The sequence below is a fragment of the Cetorhinus maximus genome, chromosome 11 (genome assembly GCF_964194155.1).
Source record: "Cetorhinus maximus chromosome 11, sCetMax3.hap1.1, whole genome shotgun sequence".
In the NCBI taxonomy this organism is placed as follows: domain Eukaryota; kingdom Metazoa; phylum Chordata; class Chondrichthyes; order Lamniformes; family Cetorhinidae; genus Cetorhinus; species Cetorhinus maximus.
The window spans coordinates 128,330,125-128,356,527 of record NC_135889.1 but is presented as its reverse complement, the minus strand read 5'-3'; the positions used below and the strand labels follow the sequence as shown (position 1 = coordinate 128,356,527).

General features: G+C 44.2%; 1 protein-coding gene across 2 annotated transcripts in view; it reads right to left on the bottom strand.

The window, feature by feature from the left end:
• Positions 1-26,403, bottom strand: part of retreg2 (reticulophagy regulator family member 2) — a 65,996-nt gene that overhangs the window by 16,978 nt on the left and 22,615 nt on the right. The window contains exons 5-6 of one of the 2 annotated variants that reach the window (XM_078552769.1): positions 10,129-10,282; positions 1,950-2,087 (exon numbers count right to left, since the gene is read on the bottom strand). In XM_078552769.1, coding sequence (XP_078408895.1) covers positions 1,950-2,087; positions 10,129-10,282 — 292 coding nt within the window. The remainder of the gene's footprint in view (positions 1-1,949; positions 2,088-10,128; positions 10,283-26,403) is intronic. The other variant, XM_078552770.1, reaches the window with a different exon arrangement.

Genomic DNA, 26,403 nt, shown 5'->3' with positions numbered 1-26,403 from the left:
TGGACTCTGAGCAGGAGCAGGGGAGGGGGTCCAGAGCATTACATTTCAATTATTCTAAACACTTAAAGGAATTCAACAAGAAGTCCTGCGTTGGATTGGATGCTCCAGTAGAGGGTGCATTTTCAGCACTCTTCACCCTCGGTAGTACAGCTGCAAGGATTTGCAGCTATGACCAGTACGTAGAGTGACAGCAGTTGCCTCAGACAGCTCAGGGCAGCATCACTCTCATCCTGACACAAGCACCTCAGCATAAACCAATAATTTGGAGTAGGAAACAACCATGCAGCCCTTCCAGCCTGCTCCAACATTCAATAAGATCCTGTCATTGTTCCATATCCCTCATTACCCTTACCCAACAAATATTCATAACTTTCAATTTTCAATTGACCCCCCCCAACCTCAAAAACATTTTAGGGGAGAGCTCCAGTTTTTTCCTCCCCTTTATGTGAAGAAGTGCTTCCTGACATTAACCCTAAACGTCTAGCTCTAACTTTTAAGGTTATGTCCCCTTGTTCTGGACTCATAAAACATAGCAGTAGGCCATTCGGCCCCTTGAGCCTGATCTGCCATTCAATAAGATCATGGCTGATCTAACTGCAGCCTCAGCTCCATTTTCCTGCCTTCCCCGCCCCCATAACCCTTCATTCCTTTGTAGATCAAAAGTCTGTCTAATGCAGTCTTGGATATATTCAATATTTTAGCCTCAACTGTTCCCTGGGGTAAAGAACCTTCTCTGAACTGCCTCCAATGTAAGTACATCCCTCCTTAAGCGAGACCAAAACTGTACATAGTACTCTAGGTGTGGTCTTACCAATACCCTGTACATTGGTAGCACGATAGCTCTTATTTCAACTCTATCACCCTTGCAATAAAGGCCAACCATTCCATTTGCTTTCCTAATTACTTGCTGCACATGCATACTATCTTTGTGATTCATGTATGAGGACAGCCAGATCCCCCTGTCATGCAGCTTCCGCAGTCTCTCCCCAGTTACATAATATTCTACTTTTCCATTCTTCCTGCCAACCTAATTTTGCCACATTATACTCTATATGCCAAATCTTTGCCCTCTCACTTAACTAATCTATATTCCTTTGCAGATTCCTCACAACTTTCTTTATCTATCTTTGTATTGTAGCCAGATTTGCTAATGATACGTTCAGTCTCTTCATTCAAGCCATTGATATAGATTGTAAACAGTTGAGACCCCAGCACTGATCCCTGAGGTGCTCCACTAGATACAGATTGCCATCCTGAAAATGATTCATTCATCCTGACTCGGTTCCCTGTTAGTCAATCCTTTATCCACGCTAATCTATCACCCCCTACACCATGAGCTCTATCTTGTGTAGCAATTTTTTACATGGTACCTTATCAAATGCCTTTTGGAAATCCAAACACACTACACGTCTACTCCTTTATCCACCCTATTTGTTACATCCTCAAATCACTTTAATAAATTTGTCAAAAACAATTTCCCTTTCATAAAACCACATGACTCTACTTGATTGTATTACGATTTTCTAAATGCCCCGCTACTACCTCCTTAATATTGAACAGTGGATTCCCCTCACCAGAGGAAAGTTTGTCTACCCTAGACTCCTTTAATCATTTTATGAACTTCAATTTCATCACTCCTTAATCTTCTATACTTGAGGAATACTAACCTAGTCTTATGCAGTGTCCTTATAATTTAATCCTTTTAGCCCCGGGATCATTCTGGTAAATCTGCACTGCACCCCGTCCAAGACCAATAGATCCTTCACTCCAGATAGGGTCTAACCAGAGCTTTCAATAACTAATCCAATTTCCTCTCCTTTTATTCCAATCCCCGGGGTAAAGGGCAATATTCCAGGAGCTTTTTGATTACTTTGTGTGCCTGTGCACTAACTTTTACTAACATCTGTCTCTCCCCTTGGGAGCAGCTGGTTCCAATGCCTGTGACTTACTCTTCCTGTCCCTCTGTCGGTGCTGGGTGCCGCTCTTCATGCTGTAATCCAGTTTCATCAGCACAGGCTCCAGCCCTGTGTACATTTTCTGAATGAGTTCATGGTAAACCACCAAAGGCCACAGCAGCAAGCTCAGTACTAGAAACACACAACATATGGTCAATGAGTAACGTTCCAACACTCTCCTGCCCCCTCACTTAAAGCTGTATCTAATCTTGTGCTGTACCTGTCCTGTGAGTGTTTGATGGGGGCAGTGTAGAGAGAGCTTTACTCTATCTAACCCCGTGCTGTACCTGTCCTGGGAGTGTTTGATGTGGACAGTGTAGAGGGAGCTTTACTCTGTATCTAACCCCGTGCTGTACCTGTCCCGGGAGTGTTTGATGGGGACAGTGTAGAGGGAGCTTTACTCTGTATCTAACACCGTTCTGCACCTGTCCTGGGAGTGTTTGGTGTGGACAGTATAGAGGGAGCTTTACTCTGTATCTAGCCCCATGCTGTACCTGTCCTGGGAGTGTTTGATGGGGACAGTGTAGAGGGAGCTTTACTCTGTATCTAACACCGTTCTGCACCTGTCCTGGGAGTGTTTGGTGTGGACAGTATAGAGGGAGCTTTACTCTGTATCTAGCCCCATGCTGTACCTGTCCTGGGAGTGTTTGATGGGGACTGTGTAGAGGGAGCTTTACTCTGTACCTAACTCCGTTCTGCACCTGTCCTGGGAGTGTTTGATGGGGACAGTGTAGAGGGAGCTTTACTCTGTATCTAACTCCGTTCTGCACCTGTCCTGGGAGTGTTTGATGTGGATAGTGTAGAGGGAGCTTCACTTTGTATCTAACTCCGTTCTGCACCTGTCCTGGGAGTGTTTTATTCAGACACTGTACATCTGTAATGGAAAGCATTTCATTTCCTAACACTAACGTCCTTCACTCAATAAGCACAAGACTTGATATTGAGATCTGAGTGGAGACAGTAGCTGAGTCATTGTGAGATTCTGCTCCAATCAGTTGGTTATTTTGACTTAATGCATTGATTCCCTGTTTTACACAGATGCCTCTCAATTAGGTTATTCCCACTTTTATACAGTTTTCCTTGTTAATGGTATGTGAGCTGTATTACCTAGGTTAAGGATATACAAGTGGAGGGCATTGATTAAGTACCTTGAACACTTATGAAGACAGCCTGGTGCCCAGGTGTGTCCCTGGAGAGGGAATACCCAGTGTCCTCCCGGTATGCCTGAGGCCTTCCATGATGGCTGCAGTACATCAACCACCCCCAAAGCCGCATTATAATTTAATTCAATAAGTTTCCATTAAAGTTTTATCTTTTGTTACAGTGCCCTTTTACGTTGCTGTCAATTAGATAATTAGCCTATTTACTTTTATACCATTTTGTAAAGAACATTAAGACAGACTGAGGTGGGCAGGCAGGGCAGAGGACCTACTTATAAATCTGCTCCTGGCCAAGGTGGCCATTAGCAGGTCCAGGCAGTGGGTGTGGAGGGGGTCATTATACCCAACTGTCTGCCCCTCCTCCGTGGCTATGTTCACGCCCAGGTGTCTTTGGATGGGGAGCACACAGTATCCACCGGTACACTTGGGGCTCCCAGGACTGGTGGGCACCGCAGGAGCTGGAGTGCATCATCAGCCCCGGAAACAACATTTTAATTTGATTGAACTTTCCTTTAAAGTTTTGTCTTTTTGTTATAGTACTCCTTTAAGGGGCTGTTTGTTGAATTTGTTGTTCATTTCTTAGTTAATTTTACTGAATTCTAAGAGTATAAAGACAGAGTGAGGGGGATGGGCAGAGCAGAGGACCTACTCAGGAGCTTGCTCCTGGGCCTGCCAAGGTGGCCATTAATCGGTCCAGGCAGTGGGTCCAACTGTCTGCCCCTCTACGTTCACACTCAGGTGTCCCTAGTGAGGGAGAACGTGATATCCACTGGTACGCTTTAGGCCTTCCTCGACCAGTGGGCTCCGCAGGGTCTGGAGTGCAGCATCCACCCTGGAAACAACAATTCAATTGATTTACTTTTCTTTAAAGTTTTGTCTTTTGTTATAGTGCCCCTTTAATGAGCGGTCACATTATTAATTTGTTCATTTGTTTAATTGATATACTCAAAAGAGTATAAAGACAAGCTGATGGGGTTCTGGGTGTTGGTTAGGCAGACATTTGTAATGTTGCATTCTAAAATTTAGTCTTTTACCTAATAGTAAATAAATATAGTATTAGGTAAAAGATTAGCATCTGGTTTCCTGCTTCATCAGGTCCTGGAATGATTTAACACAGTAGCAGAGGATTTCTGCTGCAGTAACGGAGGGTATAGCCCCTCCTGCTATCTATCAGGGGTCATGTGATATTCTGCAAGGCCCGACCAATGAGCCCTAAGCGCGGGCAACCCGGTGGGGGGAGGGGAGGGGGGGCTTCCTGACAAGAATCCTGATTGAGCATGTAGCACCTGAGAAGCTCTCTGTAGTAAAGTTTATATTTCTTGTTGAAACCTATCTGCTCCTGAGACATTACAGTTGCCTAAAGGTGGAAACTAAGAACATTTTTTTCCAGACAGAGTTTTGTAACCTGAGTTACTTTTGTGAAGAATGGCTGAAAACAAGTGTAAAGTCTAAAGTGTAAAGGTTTGAATATCCACTGATGTTCTATGACCAGTGGAAAAAATGAAGTGGATGAGCGGACACGAGTTACCTCCTTACCCAAGAGAAAATAAGGTATGGTTTTGACATTGTTGCTTCCTAACAAAAGTAAAATCAGAAGGAAAGTATTGTGTGAGCTGGGAGCCCATCAGTTGGATACTGAAGATGGTTTGGATTTTCTATTCAGCTTCATAGATAAAATTTACAAGATGATCTACTGGCTGCCTATGAGGCATGGTCAGACTTTGATAGATTTAAGATGAATGGTCATTCCATAGAGGAATATATCATGGACTTTAACAGACCATAAAAGGTTGCAGAAATTCAATTTAGAGATTCCTTGTTTAGTGTTCATTCAAATTGCCAGATTGTGCTAAAGTGTCACGTACGAATAGACTCCTGGTCTTAACTGGAGTTCAGTTCTCAGAAGACACCGTGTTAGATCAAATGTCTGCTGCTTTAAAAAAGATTCTTGGGGAAGCAGTCATTTCCAGCAGCCATGATAGCACAAATGGGACATTCTGAGGTGTCACAAAGGATGGAGGATTCAATCATTGCAGCCGTTCGACATTTCACCTTTGCTTCTTTTAAAGTAATTGGTAAAAGCAGCAAAAGCAACATAAGGAAAAAATTTTTCACACAACAAATGGTTAAGGTACCTGGAACACATTGCCTGAGGAATGCGTTAGAGGCAGATTCAACTGAAGCATTCAAAAGGGAATTAGACTGTTATCTGAAAAGGAAGAATGTGGAGGTTATGGGGAGAAGTCAGGAGAATGGCACGAGGTCAGGCTTGTCCAACGCACAGCAAGCAGGCCACGGACCCTGGAGGTAGTTTTCAAAATGCCAATAAACGCAGGGGGTGCTTCTGAAAGTGCTCCTCCAATCACAGGCCATTCCTCCTCTGCGTTTGCTGGCAATAGGCTCACTGCCGCGCTGGTGAAAGGGGGGGGGGGGGTGAGTGATGAACATCAAGAGGTTGGGAGTGAGCCAGACAATCAGACTCTGACCCTTTGACACTCTTAATGGTGATCTTTATTAATTACTCTTGTTTGCATTATCAATTTATTGCTTTGACATGGCTTTATTTTAGCTCAGCAAGTTGCTTTTCTTCATATTTAAAATTTATTTTGAAATTCACATTTAATGTTGTGCCAAACTTCATCTTTCTGAAATTTCCTCATTGGCCCCTTGAGTGAGAAGAAAATGGAAATGTGGCCCCCAAAGTGAAAAGGTTGGGCAAGTCTGCACTACCGCACTAAGTGAATTGCTCACTTGGAGAGCTGGTGTAGTCATGATGGGCTGAATGGCCTCCCCCTGCATCTAAACAATTCTAAGATTCTGCGATTCTTCAGATACAGGGCATAGACGCCAATGCAACAGAAGAGTTACAGACAAAAGGAATGAGGATGTAGGCATTTTTGGCAGATCTGACAGCTGACGGGATTGGAGTAACAATAATAGACAAATGAACCCCAGGCCAAGATAAAACTGCACTGGGGATTGATGACAATCTCTAAACTAAATACTTTGATATCGTTGGCCTGCTCGGTTGGACTAATGCTCGCCATTGTGCTGACAATATCATTAGGTGTTAGGAACCTGATTTCTGACTACAACTCTACAACAGTGCCAGCTATCTCAAACAGGACAATGATAATGAACGACTGCCCGTTTGACACGATGCACATTTACGTAATTAGTGGGGCATTTCGATGTTTTTGATGACAGGAAAATAGGGAAACGCTGTTTCACCCACCAAACCTGCTTCAATTACAGAATATCAACCTCATCCAACTGGTTTTAAGTTGCATCACAGAGACTTGAGAGGTTTAGAGATAAAATTAGACTTTAAGTTAACAAGGGAGAGACAGAATGCAGTAAGGAAAGATATGCTGGCATTGGAGGCAGTCCACAGAAGGTTCACTAGGCTGATCCCGAGTATGGATGGATTTTCTTATGAGGAGAGGTTGAGTAGGTTGGGCCTATACTCATTAGAGTTTAGAAGAATTAGAGGTGACCTTATTGAAACAAAAGATTCTTAAGTGGCTTGACAGGGTAGATGCTGAGAGGTTGTTTCCCCTTGTGGGGGAGTCTACGGCCAGAGGGCATAATCTGAGAAAGGGATTGCCCATTTAAGATAGAGTTGAGGAGGAATTTCTTCTCTCAGAGGGTAGTCAATCTGTGGAATTACCTACCGCAAGGGCTGTAGAGGCTGGGTCGTTAAGTATATTCAAGGCTGAGATAGACAGATTTTTAACCAGGAAGGGAATCAAGGGGTATGGGGAAAAGGCAGGAAAGAGGATTCTCAGCTCAGCCATGATCTCATCGAATGGCAGAGCAGACTCAATGGGCCAAATGGCCCACTTCTGCTCCTATGTCTTATGATTTTATGGAATGTCTGGGGAACAGTTAACAGGTACTTCAGATGTGACTCAAAATATCATTATGCGATGAACTGCTCAAAGCAGAACAGCAGGGGTTTCAAAGTGATGCATGACACAGAATTGGGAATTTGAACATGATAATGATCATTGAGGAAATTGTACTAGTCACAAAAAGCTTTCTCATAATGAGTATATTAGTTGTGGATTCATTTAATTATGCTGCGTTAGACAGTGGTCATACCTCGACAGTGTGTAGAAGATTGGTCAAAATGTTATTTAGATTCATTCAGTAGCAAGGATCAAAATAAGGTCAGGGAGTATAGTTTTACCTGTTTCAGGCGTCAGGGATTATAACACACTGAGGTCACTGAAAAGAGTGGCAGTTGCATGCAGAATAGCTGGAGTAAGCCACTTTATTAGTAGCGATGTGTGCCCCTTGCTGCTGTGCAGGCCTTCCATGAAAAAGGCACAAATGAAACTGGGCATAGAATATGATAAAGCAATCGTTTTTGGAAAGTCAGTGGATCTGCTGTGTACTTAATCAGAGCATTATTGCATCCCATTAACAAAACCTGACATTTCTAATCAGAATGTTAAAGAAGTGTTAATCCCATCAGGTGATAAGAATAAAAGAAAAAAAACCTCAGAGACAATTTGCTCACCATTCTTGTCACAGATTAAATATCCTGAGGGATGCAAGGTGGATGATGAGTATACAAGGCTCAAAGAGATTAGTGACCGATGTGACATGTAAGTAGTCAGAGGACCCTGCCACATCCCACTGTAAATCTTCCACTGGCATGAGATTTCGAAGCAGTGGCCATGGATTTAAAGGTGTGGGGAAAAGGTAGGCATTTTTATTCTACATTTTATAGACATGGCAGTCACATTCAGTCTTTTTCCAGTAATACATGGTAAGGACAAAAGGGTGATTGTAGATAAAGTCATAGGAAAATGGACAGGGATTAGACTGGAAGCAGCAGCTAAGTTTTGGACTAACAATGGGGGGGTGGGGTGGGGTAGCGGGAGGGCTGGGGGGGGGAACCTTTTTTAATTCATTCATTCTTTCACGGGATGTGGGTGTTGCTGGCTAGGCCATTAATTATTGCCCCCATCCCCAAATACCCTTGAAGGTGGTGGTGAGCCACTGCCGTCTGTGTGGTAGACACACCCACAGTGCTGTTAGGAAGAGGAGTTCCAGCATTTTGACCCAGCGACAGTGAAGGCAGAGCGATATATTTCCAAGTCAGGATGGTGTGTGGATTGGAGAGGAACTTACAGGTGGTGGTATTCCCATCATTCACTAATGACGAGTTTAGGGACATTGCAAGAATATGAACATTGTGGTTATGAACACTGAAATTGAAAGTCAGTGAAATAAACCATGCGTTGATCGATGACCTGCTCCATAAGACCTTAGCCGGTTAACCGAACGACAAATTAACAACTGCCCAGGTACGGGCAGTCCATGCAAAGAATTCACTTCAAATGGTTGGGGCTATGATCTTTATGAATTGGCCTGTGGGAGGAATTCCAAAATATCTTCTGTACAGTGAGATAGTCTCTCTGCCCTAGAAGGGACTACAATTAGTTCCATCTTTTCTGCACACTTGATGCTTTCCATGCATTCATCAAGGCCGAAGTCTCGGGAAATTTAGAGCTCTAAGGCATTGCATAAAACTATGCAATAAAAACTTTAATCCTGGGGATTTAGTATACTATAAAAGGGAGGGTCACAAAGATGGAAAGATCCGGGGCAGGTGATAGTGTGATGGCAATACAGTGGTTCTCTATACATCTTGGTTAATTGGGATTGATTACAAACTCAAAATCTGAGCAATTAATAGGTGATGAGGAACTCTGTACCTCACATACTTGTGTTTGACTGTTGGCTAAATCTCCAAGATGATGGACAAGAGGCAAGATCTGTGGTTTGGCAGGATGGGGTGAATCAATGGAAAGCAAGAAAACACAGTGCTAGTTCTTATGGATCTGGGAGTGACTCTTGCACTAGGAAGTGATCACAATAAAACCTCTGATCATGGGAGGGAGAGTTCTTGTGGTGGTGGTCTAGAAAGGCACACATGGGCAAGTGGAGGTTGTAGTTTGACTAGATTATGCAATAGAGCAAGGACTACAGAACAATTTATGAACACGACTAGAAGTAGAAACCCTTATGACTGGGAGGGTTTGGCGGCTGCCAACAAATTCAAAGATAAATTAACGAGAGAGACAAAGCAAAAGAGCTGGATAGTTGGCATTTACTCTGTAGTGTCAGATGGGGACAGCCAGCCTTATCACATTGATGGATATGTACAGAAAAAGTCTTCCCAGATGAAGCTTCTAACGCTAAAAAGAGGGACCAGTGGCTCAGGGTTTTGAACAGAGACTTGGAGATCAAGGTGTTAGAGATGGCTTCTTTCTTCCGCCACCACCCACCCTACAACAACCATTGTGGGAAAAGCTTTCCGGAAAATTTTCTTAGCTCTGTTGGCCACATATTCATAGTAACGTAGGTCGATTGATATAAACGGCACACTTTTGCAGGAAGAAAAATTTCAGAGTGTTTTTGGAACCACCTAAAGCAACAAGCAACGTAGAAGAGAAGCTGCAGAAATTAAACAGGTACGTTTATAAATTGAATGTGTTGAGGGGTATGGTATTTCTTGGCTAGTTCTGACTTGCTTAAAGTAGGCTTCACTCAGCTGACTGCAGATCCAAAGTTCTACCGGTACCACAAGTGGAAAATCTCAAACATCACGATGCATATCAATGATTTTCTGTGGAATTTGAGCAATTTGTTATAAATAAGGTTAAAGGGGAATTTATGATTGGAAGTCAGGCTTCAGCGGCCTTCAAATATATAGTCTTAGACTGAATAGGTCGAGTAATTTTGAATCAATAATCTTATCTGGAAAAAGTGTTACACATATCCCGATAAATTGTGCTAGGCCATCATAGAGGGACGATCTTTCATCTAAAGAAGAAACAGAGCAGTTAAGAAGCTTGATTGGACAGTTAAATTGACTCTACTCAGACAAGACCAGTTTTGATGCGTTGGAACTAAGTACTATGATGAAACCTGCTACAATTGATGATGTTTTAAGGGCAAATAAAATATGAACAAAATTAAATATGGAAAATGCATACTCAAGTTTCCAGCCTTGGGGGACCCAAAGGACATGAGATTAGTCCTTTTTTGTGACACTTCCCATGCCAATCTTCCGGATGGGTTTGAGTGCAGGTGGATTTGTAATATTCTTGGTGAGTGAAAATGGAAAATGTTGTCCCTTGGCCTGGGAAGCTAAGAAAATAAAGGGTGGTTAAAGATACTTGTAGAAACACTGGCTCTTGTAGAAGCAATAAATTGAACCATAAAAAAGTTACAGCACAGGAGGCCATTCGGCCCATCTTGTCCATGCCAGCCCGAGGACACCCAGGTGCCCTTTCTAATCCCACCTTCCTGCACCTGGCCCATAGCCCTGCAGCTTACAGCACTTAAGGTGCAGATCCAGGTACTTTTTGAAAGAGTTTAGAGTTTCTGCCTCTACCACCAACTTGGGCAGCGAATTCCAGACACCCACTACCCTCTGCGTAAAAAAGTTCTTCAAGATGTTTTACGGGCAAAATATGGGGTTAGGGGGAATTGTATACAAAGGGCAATCTGAGAAAAACTTGCCACTGAATGTTATATAGATAATCATTCCCCGTGGGGTAACATGCACTTGACAAAAAGTGAAACTTAAAAATGGTTTAGGATTGACCTTGCTAGTGTCATGCCCATAAGACATGAGATCATAAAGTGTGTAAATCAAACCTTACTTTCTGCTTATTTGAAAATGGACTTTCCTGGACCAAAAAGCATGGCTGCTGCAGTTCATATGATTTGCAAGTTGGTTACAGTTCTGAAAACTTCCAACAGTAATTATAGGACAAAGCTCATCCTGTGGAATCTCACACCAATCACTGTGTGGACCCATTACAATCAACGAAACAAGGAAGCAGCAGACAATCTGTCTCCCCAACCTGGACTTATAACAAAGAGAGCCATTGAAATTTGTTATAGGCACAAATAGCCACCATCTATCTCCGAAGGTGAACATTGGATTTTGACCAGAGACAGAAAAACTGATCGTTAACCTGAAACTGACTCATCAATGGGCAACAACACATGCCCCAAGCTCCTTTGGCTTTTGGAAAGTTTTAATATTAAATTTCTGGACTCCCAGGCAGTCTGCTGTTAACATCTAGCCTGTCAACACCAAAGCAGGACTCCAGGCTGAAAAACCTGCCTCAAGTTTAAAGTTCCTCGAAGCCTGGTTCCCTGGAAGATTCTTGCCATCACCGGTAGAGCGGACCAACTCTCAGTATACCAACCTCATCTTGCTGTGCCATCAGCAACTTTGAAGGAATTCAGCAACTCCTGCTTTCAGCTAGCTCAACCTGCCTGAACTTCAACTTGTACATGAAGGAACACTTACTGGACTCTGACATTCACGTGAATTAATGTCCATTTTTTTCGTTTAAAGTTATTCCTAGCTGTAAAACTCTTTCCTATCTCCTTCTCCTGTGCTTCTGTAAGTACATAGTTGCGACAACCATGCACCAGGTTTGAATGTATGAATAAACAATACTTCTGATTTAACCCTAAAGGGAGTTTGTTGTGAGATTCTAAAATTGACCTCACAGAGGGTTAGGGAAAAACACGTCACAGCCTATTTCAAAAATTAAAACACCAGAATACTGAAAGGCCTGGATAGAGTGGACGTGGGGAAGATGTTTCCATTAGTAGGAGTGACTAGGACCCGAGGGCACAGCCTCAGAGTAAAGGGAACACCTTTTAGAACAGAGATGAGGAGAAACTTCTTTAGCCAGAGAGTGGTGAATGTATGGAATTCATTGCCACAGAAGGCTGTGGCGGCCAGGTCATTGAGTGTATTTAAGAGCGAGATAGATAGGTTCTTGATTGGTAAGGGGATCAAAGGTTACGGGGAGAAGGCGGGAGAATGGGGTGGAGAAACTTATCAGCCATGATTGAATGGCGGAACAGACTCGATGGGCCGAATGGCCTAATTTCTGCTCCTATGTCTTATGGTCTCTGCTTACGGACAGACAGTGAGAAAAAGGGGGTCAGCAAGCAAAGCCCTGGCACCAGCTCAGCAAGCAGAGTGCCCATTTGGAAATAAAAATGAAAGCTTGATGTCACAGGGCAGCAGCTAGATGATTTGATGAGTATTTTCTCTCATCTAAACTAGGGAATTTCAAATCAGGCAAGTACCATTTTAATTGAAATAAGAATACTAGCAAAGACAAGTCTAGTGGCATTAAATTCAATCAGTAAATGAATGAACTGAAACACTAAAGATGGCTGGGCAGGTGATGTGTTGCAGGTGCAGTATGTGGTAGCATGTGGATGCCAGTGTGATCCAGGGCAAATGCGTCTGTAATGAGTGTGTGCAGCTTGAGGAACTTCGGCTCAGAGTTAATGACTTGGAGGCCAAGCTGCAGACACTGCGAAACATCAGAGAGGGGGAATTTACCTGGACACGTTGCCTTCTGGAACAGTCACATCACAGACTAGGGTCTTCTGATTTGGTCCATGGTCAGAGACAGGAAAGTGTGATCGTGAGTGAGGCAGGGTATGGGGATCAAGGTAAAATTGGAGGAGCCTCAGGCTTTGCAATTGTCCAACAGGTTCAGGGCTCTTGCAGCTTGTATGGATGAAAGTGGGACTGCAGGATGGATGAGCAAACTGACCATGGCACTGCAGTACAGGAAACCATTCTAGTTGGTGGGTGGGGGGTGGTGTTAATAGGAATGAAGTGATAGTAGGGGACAGTATAGTAAGGGAGACAGATATAGTTCCATGCAGCCAAGAGTATGAGTCCAGAAGGCTGTGTTGCCTGCCTGGCACCAGGGCTCAGGACATCTGCTCTGCACTTGAGAGGAAATTGCAGTGGGAGGGGGAGGATCCAGTTGTCGTGGCCAATGTAGATTTTTTTTTACAATTCATTCATGGGATCTGGGCATCACTGGCTAGGCCAGCATTTATTGCCCATCCCTAATTGCCCTTGATGGAGGTGGTGAGCTGCCTTCTTGAACACTGCAGTCCACGTGATGTAGGTACACCCACAGTGCTGTTAGGGAGGGAGTTCCAGGATTTTGACCCAGCAACAATGAAGGAATGACGATATATTTCCAAGTCAGGATGGTGAGCGGCTCGGAAGAAAACTTCCAGGTGGTGGTGTTCCCATCTATCTGCTGCCCTTGTCCTTCTATGTTAGTGGTTGTTATTTTGGAAGGTGCTGCCCAAAGAGACTTGGCGAGTTCCTGCAGATGGTACATACGACAGATACCAATGACACATACAAGTAGGAAAGGGGTTCTGCTTAGGGAGTAGGAGCAGATAGGGGCTAAATTAAAAAGCAGAATCTCAAAGATAATAATCTCTGGATTACTGCTGAAAAAAGAGAGAAACTTTTCATCTTGCTGTCATCAGGACATTTGCAAGAATACCAAATGTAAAGGGAACAACTAATACCTCATGAGAGGTATAAATGGAAGTGTTCTTAATGACAGGTCCAAATTCAAATCCATTGGACCTGCCACTTAGCATGACCGGGCAGCCTTGCTTGCAAGCAAGCTAAAAAAGCACTTGTTAGGTTTGTGCAAACGCAACAAGCTGCTGGATGATATATAAGATAGGATTGGTTGTCACAGCTCACTATGCCCGCATATGTATGGTTGCCCAAAACACACTAAAGTGATGTCACTTTACACCCTATGACCAATTCTGCACAACATGAATTGGCCAAATGGTTGGGCGATTTGCTATAACCAGTTTTGAGCAAGTTTTCCCACATACACGATGAAGGATTCCTTCACATTTGTGAAGACCATATAAGACTTGCATATTGATAGCAATGTCATGTCCATGTGCTCATTTGACATTGCTAGCCTATTCACCAATGTACTAGTCAAGGAAGCCATAGACATTTGCAACATGTCACTATATCATGGAGATCTAGACACACTGCCATTGTGAGAATCAGTATTCATTGAAAGTATGAACTCAGCAACTCGCCCAGTTGAGAAATGCCTAATATAATCAAGCAGAGTCAGCATGGCTTCATGAAGGGGAAAACATGTCTGACAAATTTATTAGAATTCTTTGAGGCGGTAAGAAGCAGGATAGATAAAGGGGAACCAATAGATGCAACATATTTGGATTTCAAAAAAGCATTCGATAAGGTACCGCACATAAGGTTACTTAATAAGACAAGTGCCAAGGTGTTGGGGGTAGTATAGTGGCAGGGATAGAGGATTGGCTAGCGAATATATAAGAGTTGGGATAAGGAGGGCATTTACAGGGTGGCGACCTGTAACTAGTAGAGTGCTGCAGGGATCAGTGCTGGGGCCATAATTATTTACAATATATATTCATGACTTCGATGAGGGAAGTGAATGTACTATCGACAAGTTTGAGGATGACATGAAAATAGATGGGAAGGCAAGTGGTGAAGATGATATTAAGAGTCTACAGAGGGATACAGACAGGTTTAGTGAATGGGCAAAAACTTGGCAAATGGAATATAATGTGGAAAAATGTGAGGTTATGCATTTTGGTAGGAAGAATATAGGAGCTGAATATTATTTAAATGGAGAAAGGCTGCAGAAAGTTACAGCACAGAGGGATTTGGGAGTCCTCGTGCATAAGTCCCAAAAAGCTAACATACAAGTTCAGCAGGTAATAGGGAAGGCAAATAGAATGTTGGCCTTTATTTCAAAGGGAATGGAGTATAAAACTATACAAGGCACTAGTTAGACCAGACCTAGGATATCGTGAACAATTTTGGTCCCCTTATCTAGGGAAAGATATGTTGGTATTAGAGGCAGTCCAGAGAAGGTTCACTAGGTTGGATCCTGGGTGTGGAGGGATTTCATTGAGGAGAGGTTGAGTAGTTGGGCCGGTGCTCTTTGAAGTTTAGAAGAATGAGAGGCGACCTTATTGAAACATAAGATTCTTAGGGGACTTGACGGGTAGATGCTGAGGGGTTATTTCCCCTTGTGAGAGTGTCTAGGACCAGAGGGCATAATCTCAGAGTAAGGGGTCGCCCATTTAAGACAGAGATGAGCGGGAATTTCTTCTGAGGGTAGTGAATCTGTGGAATTCTTTACTGCAGAGAGCTGTAGAGGCTGGGTCGTTAAGTATATTCAAGGCTGAGATAGACAGATTTTTAATCAGTAAGGGAATCAAGGATTATGGGGAAAAGGCAGGAAAGCGGAGTTGAGGATTATCAGATCAGCCATGACCTCATTGAATGACAGAGCAGGCTCGATGGGCCGAATGGCCTCCTTCTGCTCCTACATCTTATGGTCTAATCCCCTCTAGGCCCAACTTTTGCAAACCACCTTTGGGTTACATGAGAGAAACATCTTTGGTGAAGTGACAGCGAACCTCCTACTCCTTGCATATTTCCAATATGTAAATGATACGTTTGCTATATTTGAATCCGCAGCTACATGTAAGAATTTCCTTACACACCTTAAATGGGCTCCACAGAATCAGTGCAGAAGAGGCCATTCAGCCCATCGAGTCTGCACCGACACGTGAGAAACACCTGACCTACCTACCTAATCCCATTTACCAGCACTTGGCCCATAGCCTTCAATGTTGACGTGCCAAATGCTCATCCAGGTACTTTTTAAAGGATGTGAGGCAACCCACCTCCACCACCCTCCCAGGCAGTGCATTCTAGACCGTCACCACCCTTTGGGTAAAAAGGGTTTTCCTCACATCCCCCCCTAAACCTCCTGCCCCTCACCTTGAACTTATGCCCCCCATGTGACTGACCCTTCAACTAAGGGGAACAGTCGCTTCCTATCCACCCTGTCCACGCCCCTCAATCTTGTACACCTCAATCAGGTCGCCCCTCAGTCTTCTCTGCTCCAACGAAAACAACCCAAGTCTATCCAACCTCTCTTCATAACTTAAATGTTTCATCCCAGGCAACATCCTGGTGAATCTCTTCTGCACCCCCTCCAGTGCAATCACGTCCTTCCTATAATGTGGCGACCAGAACTGCACACAGTACTCCAGCTGTGGCCTCACCAAGGTTCTATACAACTCCAACATGACCTCCCTACTTTTATAATCTATGCCTCAATTGATAAAGGCAAGTGTCCCATATGCCTTTTTCACCACCCCACTAACATGCCCCTCCACCTTCAGAGATCTATGGACACACACGCCAAGGTCCCTTTGTTCCTCAAAACTTCCTAGTGTCATGCCGTTCATTGAATACTTCCTTGTCAAATTACTCCTTCCAAAGTGTATCACCTCACTTTTCAGGGTTAAATTCCATCTGCCACTTATCTGCCCATTTGACCATCCCGTCTATATCTTCCTGTAGCCCAAGACACTCAACCTTACTGTTAACCACCCGGCCAATCTTTGTATCATCCGCAAACTTACTAATCCTACCCCCCACATAGTCATCTATGTTGTTTATATAAATGACAAATAATAGGGGACCCAGCACAGATCCCTGTGGTACGCCACTGGACACTGGCTTCCAATCACTAAAGCATCCTTCTGTCATCACCCTCTGCCTCCTAAAACTAAGCCAATTTTGAATCCACCTTATCAAATTACCCTGTATCCCATGTGCATTTGCCTTCTTTATAAGTCTCCCATTTGGGACCTTGTCAAAGGCTTTGCTGAAATCCATATAAATTACATCAACTGCACTACCCTCATCTACACACCTGGTCACCTCCTCAAAAAATTCAATCAAATTTGTTAGGCATGACCTCCCTCTGACAAAGCCATGCTGACTATCCCTGATCAAACCCTGCCTCACCAAGTGGAGATAGATACTCTCCTTCAGAAATTTCTCCTATAGTTTCCCTACCACCCTGCACTCAAATTCACCTTTGAAATGGAGTGTCAAATTAACTCCCCTTCTCGACGTAATAGTTTGAGAAATCTGCCAGGGGTTCTCAACTACCATCTACCATGAGCCCACCTTCACTGTTCAATATACGCTTTGGGATTCTTACAGTTCCACACGCTATAAGATTGACCTTATCGGCAACCTCAAATAGGGGCCAAGCCATTCTCTCACCATGCAAACTTGATGCTGAAATAGGGGCATCAAAGACATCGTGCATGATAACATTGCTCGCAGTATATAATGCAAACTCATGAATGGGCCTAAAGCCATAACTTGCGGTTTTGAAAAGTGCCCAGTCTACCTCAGATTACCCTGGAAGAGCAAGGTGTCTCAAAAATTTGAGCAACAGGTGAAGCTAGCCATCTTACACTGCTAATATGCAATAGCAACACGAGCGATGTTTGCCACTGACAGAATGCTCTCATCAAGCGAAAAAGATGTTCTGCCTATCACACAATGGGTCATGTGATATAGGAACTTCAGTGCCAGTGTGATGCTACCAACGTAGGCTGTTTGTCTAAAAGGCTGGCAGATCGTATCAAACAGCACGTCCCTTTGGCTGTTCGCAACAGACAAGGTACTGATCGTACCCAGCCAGTCCGTGCTTACAAAACTCAAAACAGTGTCCAACATTAGATTTGATTCTGCGATTGGACAACATTTGCTAAACAATCTTGAGTTTGCTAAGAATTACGCTGACAGCCAACTTAAGAGTATCAGTCAGGCTCACAATGCGGCTCACTTACATGTGCTAGAAGCTACATTTACTAATACAGAGGGCCCTGTTTTTTTAATATACAGACAGAAAGAACATGTATATACTTTGCACCTGTCTCAGCAAAACAAAATAGGCAACATCCATTCTCTGGGGTAATGCCTTGACCAGAGTCAATTTGCCAGGTGTGAATTTAAACAAAGCATGGCAGTCATTAGTTAACTGGTGCATTCTCCATGGCAATGCCTCTAACAGAGTCCATTTCCCAACCAATTAGCACTCTCTTCCCATGAAGTATAAATTGTTGCTCCCTTTACATTTGGTATTCTTGCCAATGTCCTGATGAGCGCAAAATGAAAAGCTTTGACGTGTCTTGTTTTAGAGATACTCAAGCTCTGTACTACCAAACAACTAATCTCTGAATTATAACCTGAGCCACAAGCAAATTGGCATAGGCTAAGTACAATGAGAGGTGAATAGCGTGGGAGAAATGGGTTTCGATTCATAGGGCACTAGCAACAATACTAGGGAAAACGGGAGCTGTACCATTGAGACTGCCTTCGTCTAAGCCATGCTGGGACCACTGTTCTGGTGACTCGTATAACTGGGGCGGTAGACAGACAGGGCTTTAAACTAAACAGTGAGGGCGAGGGATCAAGTGAGAGAAGATCTGAAAAATTAAAAGGAGAGGACAAAGACAAGAGCAAGGTAGCAATAGGGTAATGATAATCAGAGAGTGGTAGTAAGGGACACAGCATACAAATCAAGAGTATGCCAGCAGGTAAGGCTAGAGGTTACAAAAACAGTAAAAAGACAGAACTAAAGGCTGTGTATCTGAATACATATAACATTCCGTTGTGGATGAATTGATAGCTCAAATGGAAATAAATATGTATGATCTGAAGGCCATTACAAAGATGGCTGCAAGATGACAAAGACTGGAATCTGAATATTCACGGCTATGTGGCATTTTGAAAAGGACAGGAAACTAGGAAAAGGTGAATGGGTAGCTTTTTATTTTATTCATTCACGGGATATCAGCTTTCACTGCCTGGGCCAGCATTTATTGCCCATCACTAGTTGCCCTTGAGGTGGTGCTGGTGAGCTGCCTTCTTGAACCGCTGCAGTCTGTGGGGTGTGGGTACACCCAAAGTGCTGTTAGGAAGGGAGATCCAGGAAATTGACCCAGCGACAGTGAAGGAACAGTGATATATTTCCAAGTCAGGGTGGTGAGTGACTTGGAGAGGGACTTCTAAGTGGTGGTGTTCCCATCTATCTGCTGCCCTTGTCCTTCTAGATGGTAGTGATCGTGGGTTTGGAAGGTGCTGTCTGAAGAGCCTTGGTGAATTCCTGCAGTGAATCTTGTAGATAGTACATACTGCTGCTACTGTGCATCAGTGATGGAGGGAGTGAATGTTTGTGGATGTGGTGCCAATCAAGTGGGCTGCTTTGTCCTGGATGGTGTTGAGCTTCTTGAGTGTTGTGGGAGCTGCACTCGTCCAGGCAAGTGGGGAGTATTCTATCACACTTCTGACTTGTGCCTTGTAGATGGTGGACAGGCTTTGGGAGTCAGGTGATGAGTTACTCGTCGCACGATTCCTAGTCTCTGACCTGCTTTTGTAGCCACAGTATTTATATGGCTAGTCCAGTTCAGTTTCTGGTCAATGGTAGCCCCCAGAATGTTGATAGTGGGGGATTCAGCGATGTTAATGCCATTGAACATCAAGGGGCAATGGTAGGATTCTCACTTGGAGATGGTCATCGCCTCGCACGATGTGTGGCACGAATGTTATTTGCCACTTGTCAGCCCAAGCCTGGATATTGTCCAGGTCTTGCTACATTTGGACATGGACTGCTTCAGTATCTGAGTCGTTGCGAATGGTGAACATTGTGCAATCATTAGCGAACATCCCCACTTCTGACCTTATGATGGAAGGAAGGTCATTGATGAAGCAGCTGAAGATGGGTGGGCTGAGGACACTACCCTGAGGAACTCCTGCAGTGATGTCCTGGAACTGAGATGATTGACCTCCAACAACCACAACCATCTTCCTTTGTGCTAGGTCTGACTCCAACCAGCAGAGAATTTTCCCCGATTCCCATTGACTCCAGTTTTGCTGGGGCTCCTTGATGCCACACTTGGTCAAATGCTGCCTTGATGTCAAGGGCAGTCACTCTCACCTCACCTCAGGAGTTCAGCTCTTTTGTCCATGATTGAACCAAGGCTGTAATGAGGTCAGGAGCTGAGTGGCCCTGGCAGAACCCAAACTGGGTGTCAGTGAACAGGCTATTGCTAAGCAAGTGCTGCTTGATAGCACTGTTGATGGCCCCTTCCATTACTTTATTGGTGATTGAGAGTAGTCTGCTGGGGTTGGATTTGTCCTGCTTTTTGTGTACAGGGCATACCTGGGCAATTTTCCACATAGCCGGGTAGATGCCAGTGTTGCAGCTGTACTGGAACAGCTTGGCTAGGGGCACAGCAAGTTTTAGAGCACAAGTCTTCAGTACTATTGCCGTAATACTGTCAGCGCCCATAGCCTTTGCAGTATCCAGTGCCTTCAGCCGTTTCTTGACATCACGTGGAGTGAATTGAATTCAACTGGCTGAAGACTGGCATCTGTGATGTGTGGATCTCCGGATGAGGTCGAGATGGATCATCCGCTCTGCATTTCTGGCTGAAGATTGCTGCAAATGCTTCAGCCTTATCTTTTGCACTGATGTGTTGGCTCCATCATCATTGAGGATGGAGCCTCCTCCTCCAGAGAGTTGTTTCATTGTCCACCACCATTCATGGCTGGATGTGGCAGGACTGCAGAGCTTAGATCTGATCTGTTGGCTGTGGGGTTGCTTAGCCCCATCTATCACTTGCTGCTTATGCTGTTTGGCATGCTAGTGGTCCAGTGCTATAGGTTCATTAGGTTGGCCCCCCCATTTTTCGGTATGCCTGGTGCTGCTCCTGGCATGTCCTCCTGCATTCTTCATTGAACCAGGATTGATCCCCTGGCTTGATGGTATTGGTACAGTGGGGGACATGCCAGGCCATAAGTTTACAGGTTGTGTTCGAATACAATTCAGATGCTGCTGATGGCCCACAGTGCCTCATGGATGCCCAGTCAAGTTGTTAGACCTGTTTGAAATCTATCCCATTTAGCGTAGTGGTAGTGCTACAGAACACGATGGAGGATATCCTCAATGTGAAGGCGGGACTTTGTCTCCACTCCTACCGATACTGTCATGGACAGATGCATATGCGGCAGTCAGGTTGGTGAGGTCAAATATGTTTTTCCCCTCGTCGGTTCCCTTACCACCTGCCGCAGACCCAGTCTAGCAGCTACGTCATTTAGGATTCGGCCAGCTCGGTCAGTAGCGGTGTTACTGAGCCACTCTTGGTGATGGGCATTGAAGTCGCCCACCCAGAGTACATTCTGCACCCTTGCCACCCTCAGTGCTTCCTCCAAGTGGTGTTTAACATGGAGGAGGCACTGATTCATCAGCTGAGGGAGGGCAGTATGTGGTAATCAGCAGGAGGTTTCCTTGCCCATGTTTGACCTGATGCCATGAGGCTTCATGGTGCCCGAAGTCAATGTTGAAGACTCCCAGGGCAACTCCCTCCCAACTGTATACCACTGTGCTGCCACCTCTGCTGGGCCTGTCCTGCCTGTGGGACAGGACATACCCAGGGATGGTGATGGTGGTGTCTGGGACATTGTCTGTAAGGTATGATTCCGTGACTATGACTATGTCAGGCTGTTGCTTGACTAGTCGATGAGACAGCTCTCCCAATTTTAGCACTAGCCCCCAGACGTTATTGAGGAGAACTTTGCAGGGTTGACAGGGCTGAGATTGCCGTTGTCATTTCCGGTACCTTGGTCAATGCTAGGTGGTCCGTCCGATTTCATTTCTTTACTTTGTGACTTTGTAGCAGTTTGTTACTTGTGTGGCTTGCTAAGCCATTTAAGAGTCAACCTCGCAGCAATGGGTCTGGAGTCACATGTAGGCCAGGCCAGGTAAGGACGACTGATTTCCTTCCCTAAAAGACATTAGTTTCCATGGTCATTGTTAGACTTTTAATTCCAGATTTTTACTGAATTCAAATTCCACCATCTGTCTCATGGGTCCCAGAGCATTATCCTGGATCTCTGGGTTACTAGTCCAGCGACAATACCACTATGCCATCGCCTCCCCCCATTTTTATAGATTAGATTAGATCCAATTAAGTTGGCAAAAGTAGCCGACATGATGAGTTCAGAGTTCAGGGAGTGCTTTCAAGACAGTTTCTTAGAGCAGCACATTCAGGAGCCAATGAGACAGCAGGATATTTTAGGCCTGGTAATGCACTATAAGGCAGGATTAATTAATGACCTCTGTCAAAGAGCCTCCAATTGGCAGTGATCATAACATGATTGAATTTTGCATTCAGTTTGAAGTTGATAAGGGTGGCTCTAAGACTAGTGTTTTAAACTTAAATAAAGGCAATTATAAGGGTATAAAGACAGAGCTGGTTAAAGTGAACTGGGAAATTAGGTTAAGGGATAGATTAGTAAAGATGCAGCGGCAGACATTTAATGAGATATTTCATAACACTCAGCAAAGATATATTCCAGTAAGACTTTAGGGGAAGGACAACGCATCCATGCTTAACTAAGGAAGTTAAAGATAGTATCAATTTGAAAGCAAAAGTGCACAATTCCTCAAAGATTTTCAGTGTGATTTGGACTTGATGTGAGTGAGTGGGCAAACGCATGGCAGATGCAGTATAATGTGGATAAATGTGAGGTTATCCACTTTGGTAGCAAAAACAGGAAGGCAGATTATCTGAATGGCTATAAAAGAGAGAGGAATGTGCATCGAGACCTGGGTGTCCTCATATACCAGTTGCTGAAGGTAAGCATGCAGGTGCAGCAGGCGGTAAAGAAGGCAAATGGTATGTTGGCCTTCATAGCCAGAGGATTCGAGTACAGGAGCAGGGATGTCTTGCTGCAGTTACATAGGGCCTTGATGAGACCACACCTGGAATATTGTGTGCAGTTTTGGTCTCCTTATCTGAGGAAGGATGTACTTGCTATAGAGTGAGTGCAGCGAAGGTTTACCAGACTGATTTCTGGGATGGCGGGACTGACATATGAGGAGAGATTGAGTCGGTTAGGATTATATTCGCTGGAGTTCAGAAGAATGAGGGGAATCTCATAGAAACCTATAAAATTCTAACAGGACTAGACAGGGTAGATGCAGGAAGGATGTTCCCGATGGTGGGGGAGATCGGAACCAGGGGTCACAGTCTGAGGATATGGGGTAGACCATTTAGGACTGGGATGAGGAGAAATTTCTTCAACCAGAGAGTGGTGAGCCTGTGGAATTCGCTACCACAGAAAGTAGTTGAGGCCAAAACATTGTATGTTTTCAAGAAGGAGTTAGATATAGCTCTTGGGGCAAAAGGGATCAAAGGATATGGGGAGAAAGCGGGAGCAGGCTATTGAGTTGGATGATCAGCCATAATCATAATGAATGGCAGAGCAGGCTCGAAGGGCCGAATGGCCTCCTGCTCCTAGTTTCTATGTTTCTATTAGTGGCAGGTCAGAAGATTGCACAGAATTTGAAAAACAGCAAAGAATAATTTAAAAAAGGAGAAATTGGAGTACAAGAGAAGCGAGAAATATAAAGACAGACAGGAAGACTTTCTACAGGTATTTAAAAAGGAAAAGAATAAAATGAGTTTGGTCCTCTGGAGAGTGAGCCGGGGAATTAATAATGGGAAATAAGGGAATGGCAGAAGCGTTGAACAGATATTGTGTGTCTGTCTGCACTGTAGAAGACACAACGTTCCAGAAATAATTGTAAATCAAGAGGTGAAAGGGAGGAACTTAAAACATTTACAATCACCAGGGAAAGGGTACTGAGAAAATTAAAACTAAAAGCTGACAAGTACCCAGGTTCTGATCAACCTCATCCTAGGGTCTTAAAAGAAGTGGCTGCTGAGATAGTAGATGCGTTGATTTTAATTTACTAAAATGCCTGAGAGTCTGCAAAGGTCCCATCAAATTGGGAAATAGTGATTGCGACTCCTCTATTCAAGAAAGGAGGGAGATACAAACCAGGAAAGTATGGGCTAGTTAGCCTAACGTCTGTCATAGGAAAATATTGGAATCTATTATTGAGGTTATAGTAGGGCACTTAAAGTCTTAATGCAATCAGGCAAAGTCAATGTGGCTTCATGTTTGACTAATTTATTGGAGTTCTTTGAGGAAGTAAAAATAAGTGGATAAAAATACGAACAAGGAGGCGTAGGTCATTCAGCCCCTCGAGCCTGCTCCGCCATTTAATAAGATCATGGCTGATCTGATAGTAACCTCAAATCTGCATCCCACCTACCGCCGATCACCTATCACCACCTTGTTTAACAAGGGCCTATCCACCTCTGCCTTAAAAATATTCAAAGACTTTGCTTCCACCGCCTTTTCAGGAAGAGTTCCAAAGACTCTCAACCCCCTGAAAAAATTTCACCTCATCTGTTTTAAATGGATGACCCCTTATTTTTTTAAACAGTGGCCCCTAGTTCTAGGCCCTCCCACAAGAGGAAACATCCTCTCCACATCCATCCTGTCGAGACCCCTTGGGAGCGTATGTTTCAATCAAATCGCCTTTTAGTCTGTCTCTGATCAGGTACGGGACATTCTGAAGGTGGAGGGAGAACAGCCAGAGGTCGTGGTACACAATGGTACTAATGACATAGGCAGGAAGAGTGACGAGGTCCTGCAGCGGGAGTTCAGGGAGTTAGGCAGAAAGTTAAAAAACAGGACCTCTAGGGTTGTAATCTCAGGATTACTCCCTGTGCCAGGTGCCAGTGAGGCTAGAAATAGGAAGATAATGCAGCTAAACACGTGGCTGAACAGATGGTGTAGGAGGGAGGGTTTCTGATATCTGGATCATTGGGATCTCTTCCGGGGCAGGTGGGACCTGTACAAGAAGGACAGGTTGCATCTAAACTGGAGGGGCACCAATATCCTGGCTGCGAGGTTTGCTGGTGTCACTCGGGAGGATTTAAACTAGTATGGCAGGGGGTGGGAACCAGAGCAATAGGTCAGCAGGTGAAATAAATGACTGGGAACTAGTGAATATGGCCAGTAGGACTAAGAGGAAGAGCAGGCAGGGAGAAATTACTGAACACAATGGGAATTGGGGTCTGAAATGCATTTGTTTTAATGCAAGAAGTATAACAGGCAAGGCAGATGAGCTTAGAGCTTGGATTAGTACTTGGGACTATGTTATTGCTATTACAGAGACTTGGTTGAAGGATGGACAGGATTGGCAGATAAACGTTCCAGGATTTAGATGTTTCAGGCAGGATAGAGAGGGATGTAGAAGAGATGGGGGAGTTGCACTGCTGGTTAAGGGGAATATCACAACTGTACACAGGAGGACACCTCAGAGGGCTCATGCAGCGAGGCAATATGGGTAGAGCTCCGGAATAGGAAGGGTGCAGTCACAATGTTGGGGGTTTACTATAGGCCTCCCAATTGCTGGTGGGAGATTAAGGAACAGTTATATAGGTAGATTTTGGAAAGATGTAAAAGCAATAGGGTTGTTGTGGTGGGTGATTTTAACTTTCCCTATATTGACTGGTAATCACTTAGTGCTAGGGGACTGGATGGTGCAGAATTTGTAAGGTGCATCTAGGAGGGCTTCCTGAGACAATATGTAGATAGTCCAACTAGGGAAGGGGCAATACTGGACCTGGTATTAGGGAATGAACCTGTTGAAGTTTCAGTAGGGGAGCATTTCGGGAAAAGTGACCATAATTCAGTAAGTTTCAAGGTACTGGTGGATAAGGATAACAGGAGTCTTCGGGTTAAGGTGCTTAATTGGGAGAAGGCTAATTATAACAATATTAGGCAGGAACTGAGGAATCTAGACTGGAGGCGGATGTTTGAGGGCAAATCAACAACTGACATGTGGGGGGCTTTCAAACGTCAGTTGATAAGAATTCAGGACCAGCATGTTCCTGCTAGGATAAAGGATAAGTATGGCAAGTTTCAGGAACCTTGGATAACGAAGGATATTGTGAGATTAGTCAAAATGAAAAGGGAAGCATTCATAAGGGCTAGAAGGCTGGGAACAGATGAAGCCCGTGGAGAATATAAAGAAAGTAGGAAGAAACTTAAGCAAGGAGTCAGGAGGGCTAAAAGGGGTCATGAAAAGTCAATGGCAACCAGGATTAAGGAAAATCCCAAGGACTTTTATACATATGTAAAAAGCAAGAGGGTAGCCAGGAAAAGGGTAGGCCCACTCAGGGACAGAGGTGGGAATGTGTGTGTGGAGCCAGAAGAAATGGGAGAGATACTAAATGAATACTTCTCATCAGTATTCACCAAAGAGAAGGACTTAGCGGTCGATTTGTCTAGGGAAGTGTGTGTAGATAGCCTGGATCATGTGGAGGTCAAAAAAGAGGTGTTAGGCATCTTGAAGAATATTAAGGTGGATAAGTCCCCAGGGCTAGATGGGATCTACCCCAGAGTACTGAGGGTGGCAAGGGAGGAGATTGCTGGGGCCTTGACAGAATTCTTTGTATCCTCACTGGCTATGGGTGAGGTCCCAGAGGACTGGAGAATGGCCAATGTTGTTCCATTGTTTAAGAAGGGTAGCAGGGATAATCCAGGAAATTACAGGCCGGTGAGCCTTACGTCAGTGGTAGGGAAATTACTGGAGAAGATTCTTCGTGACAGGATTTACTACCATTTGGAAGCAAATGGGCATATT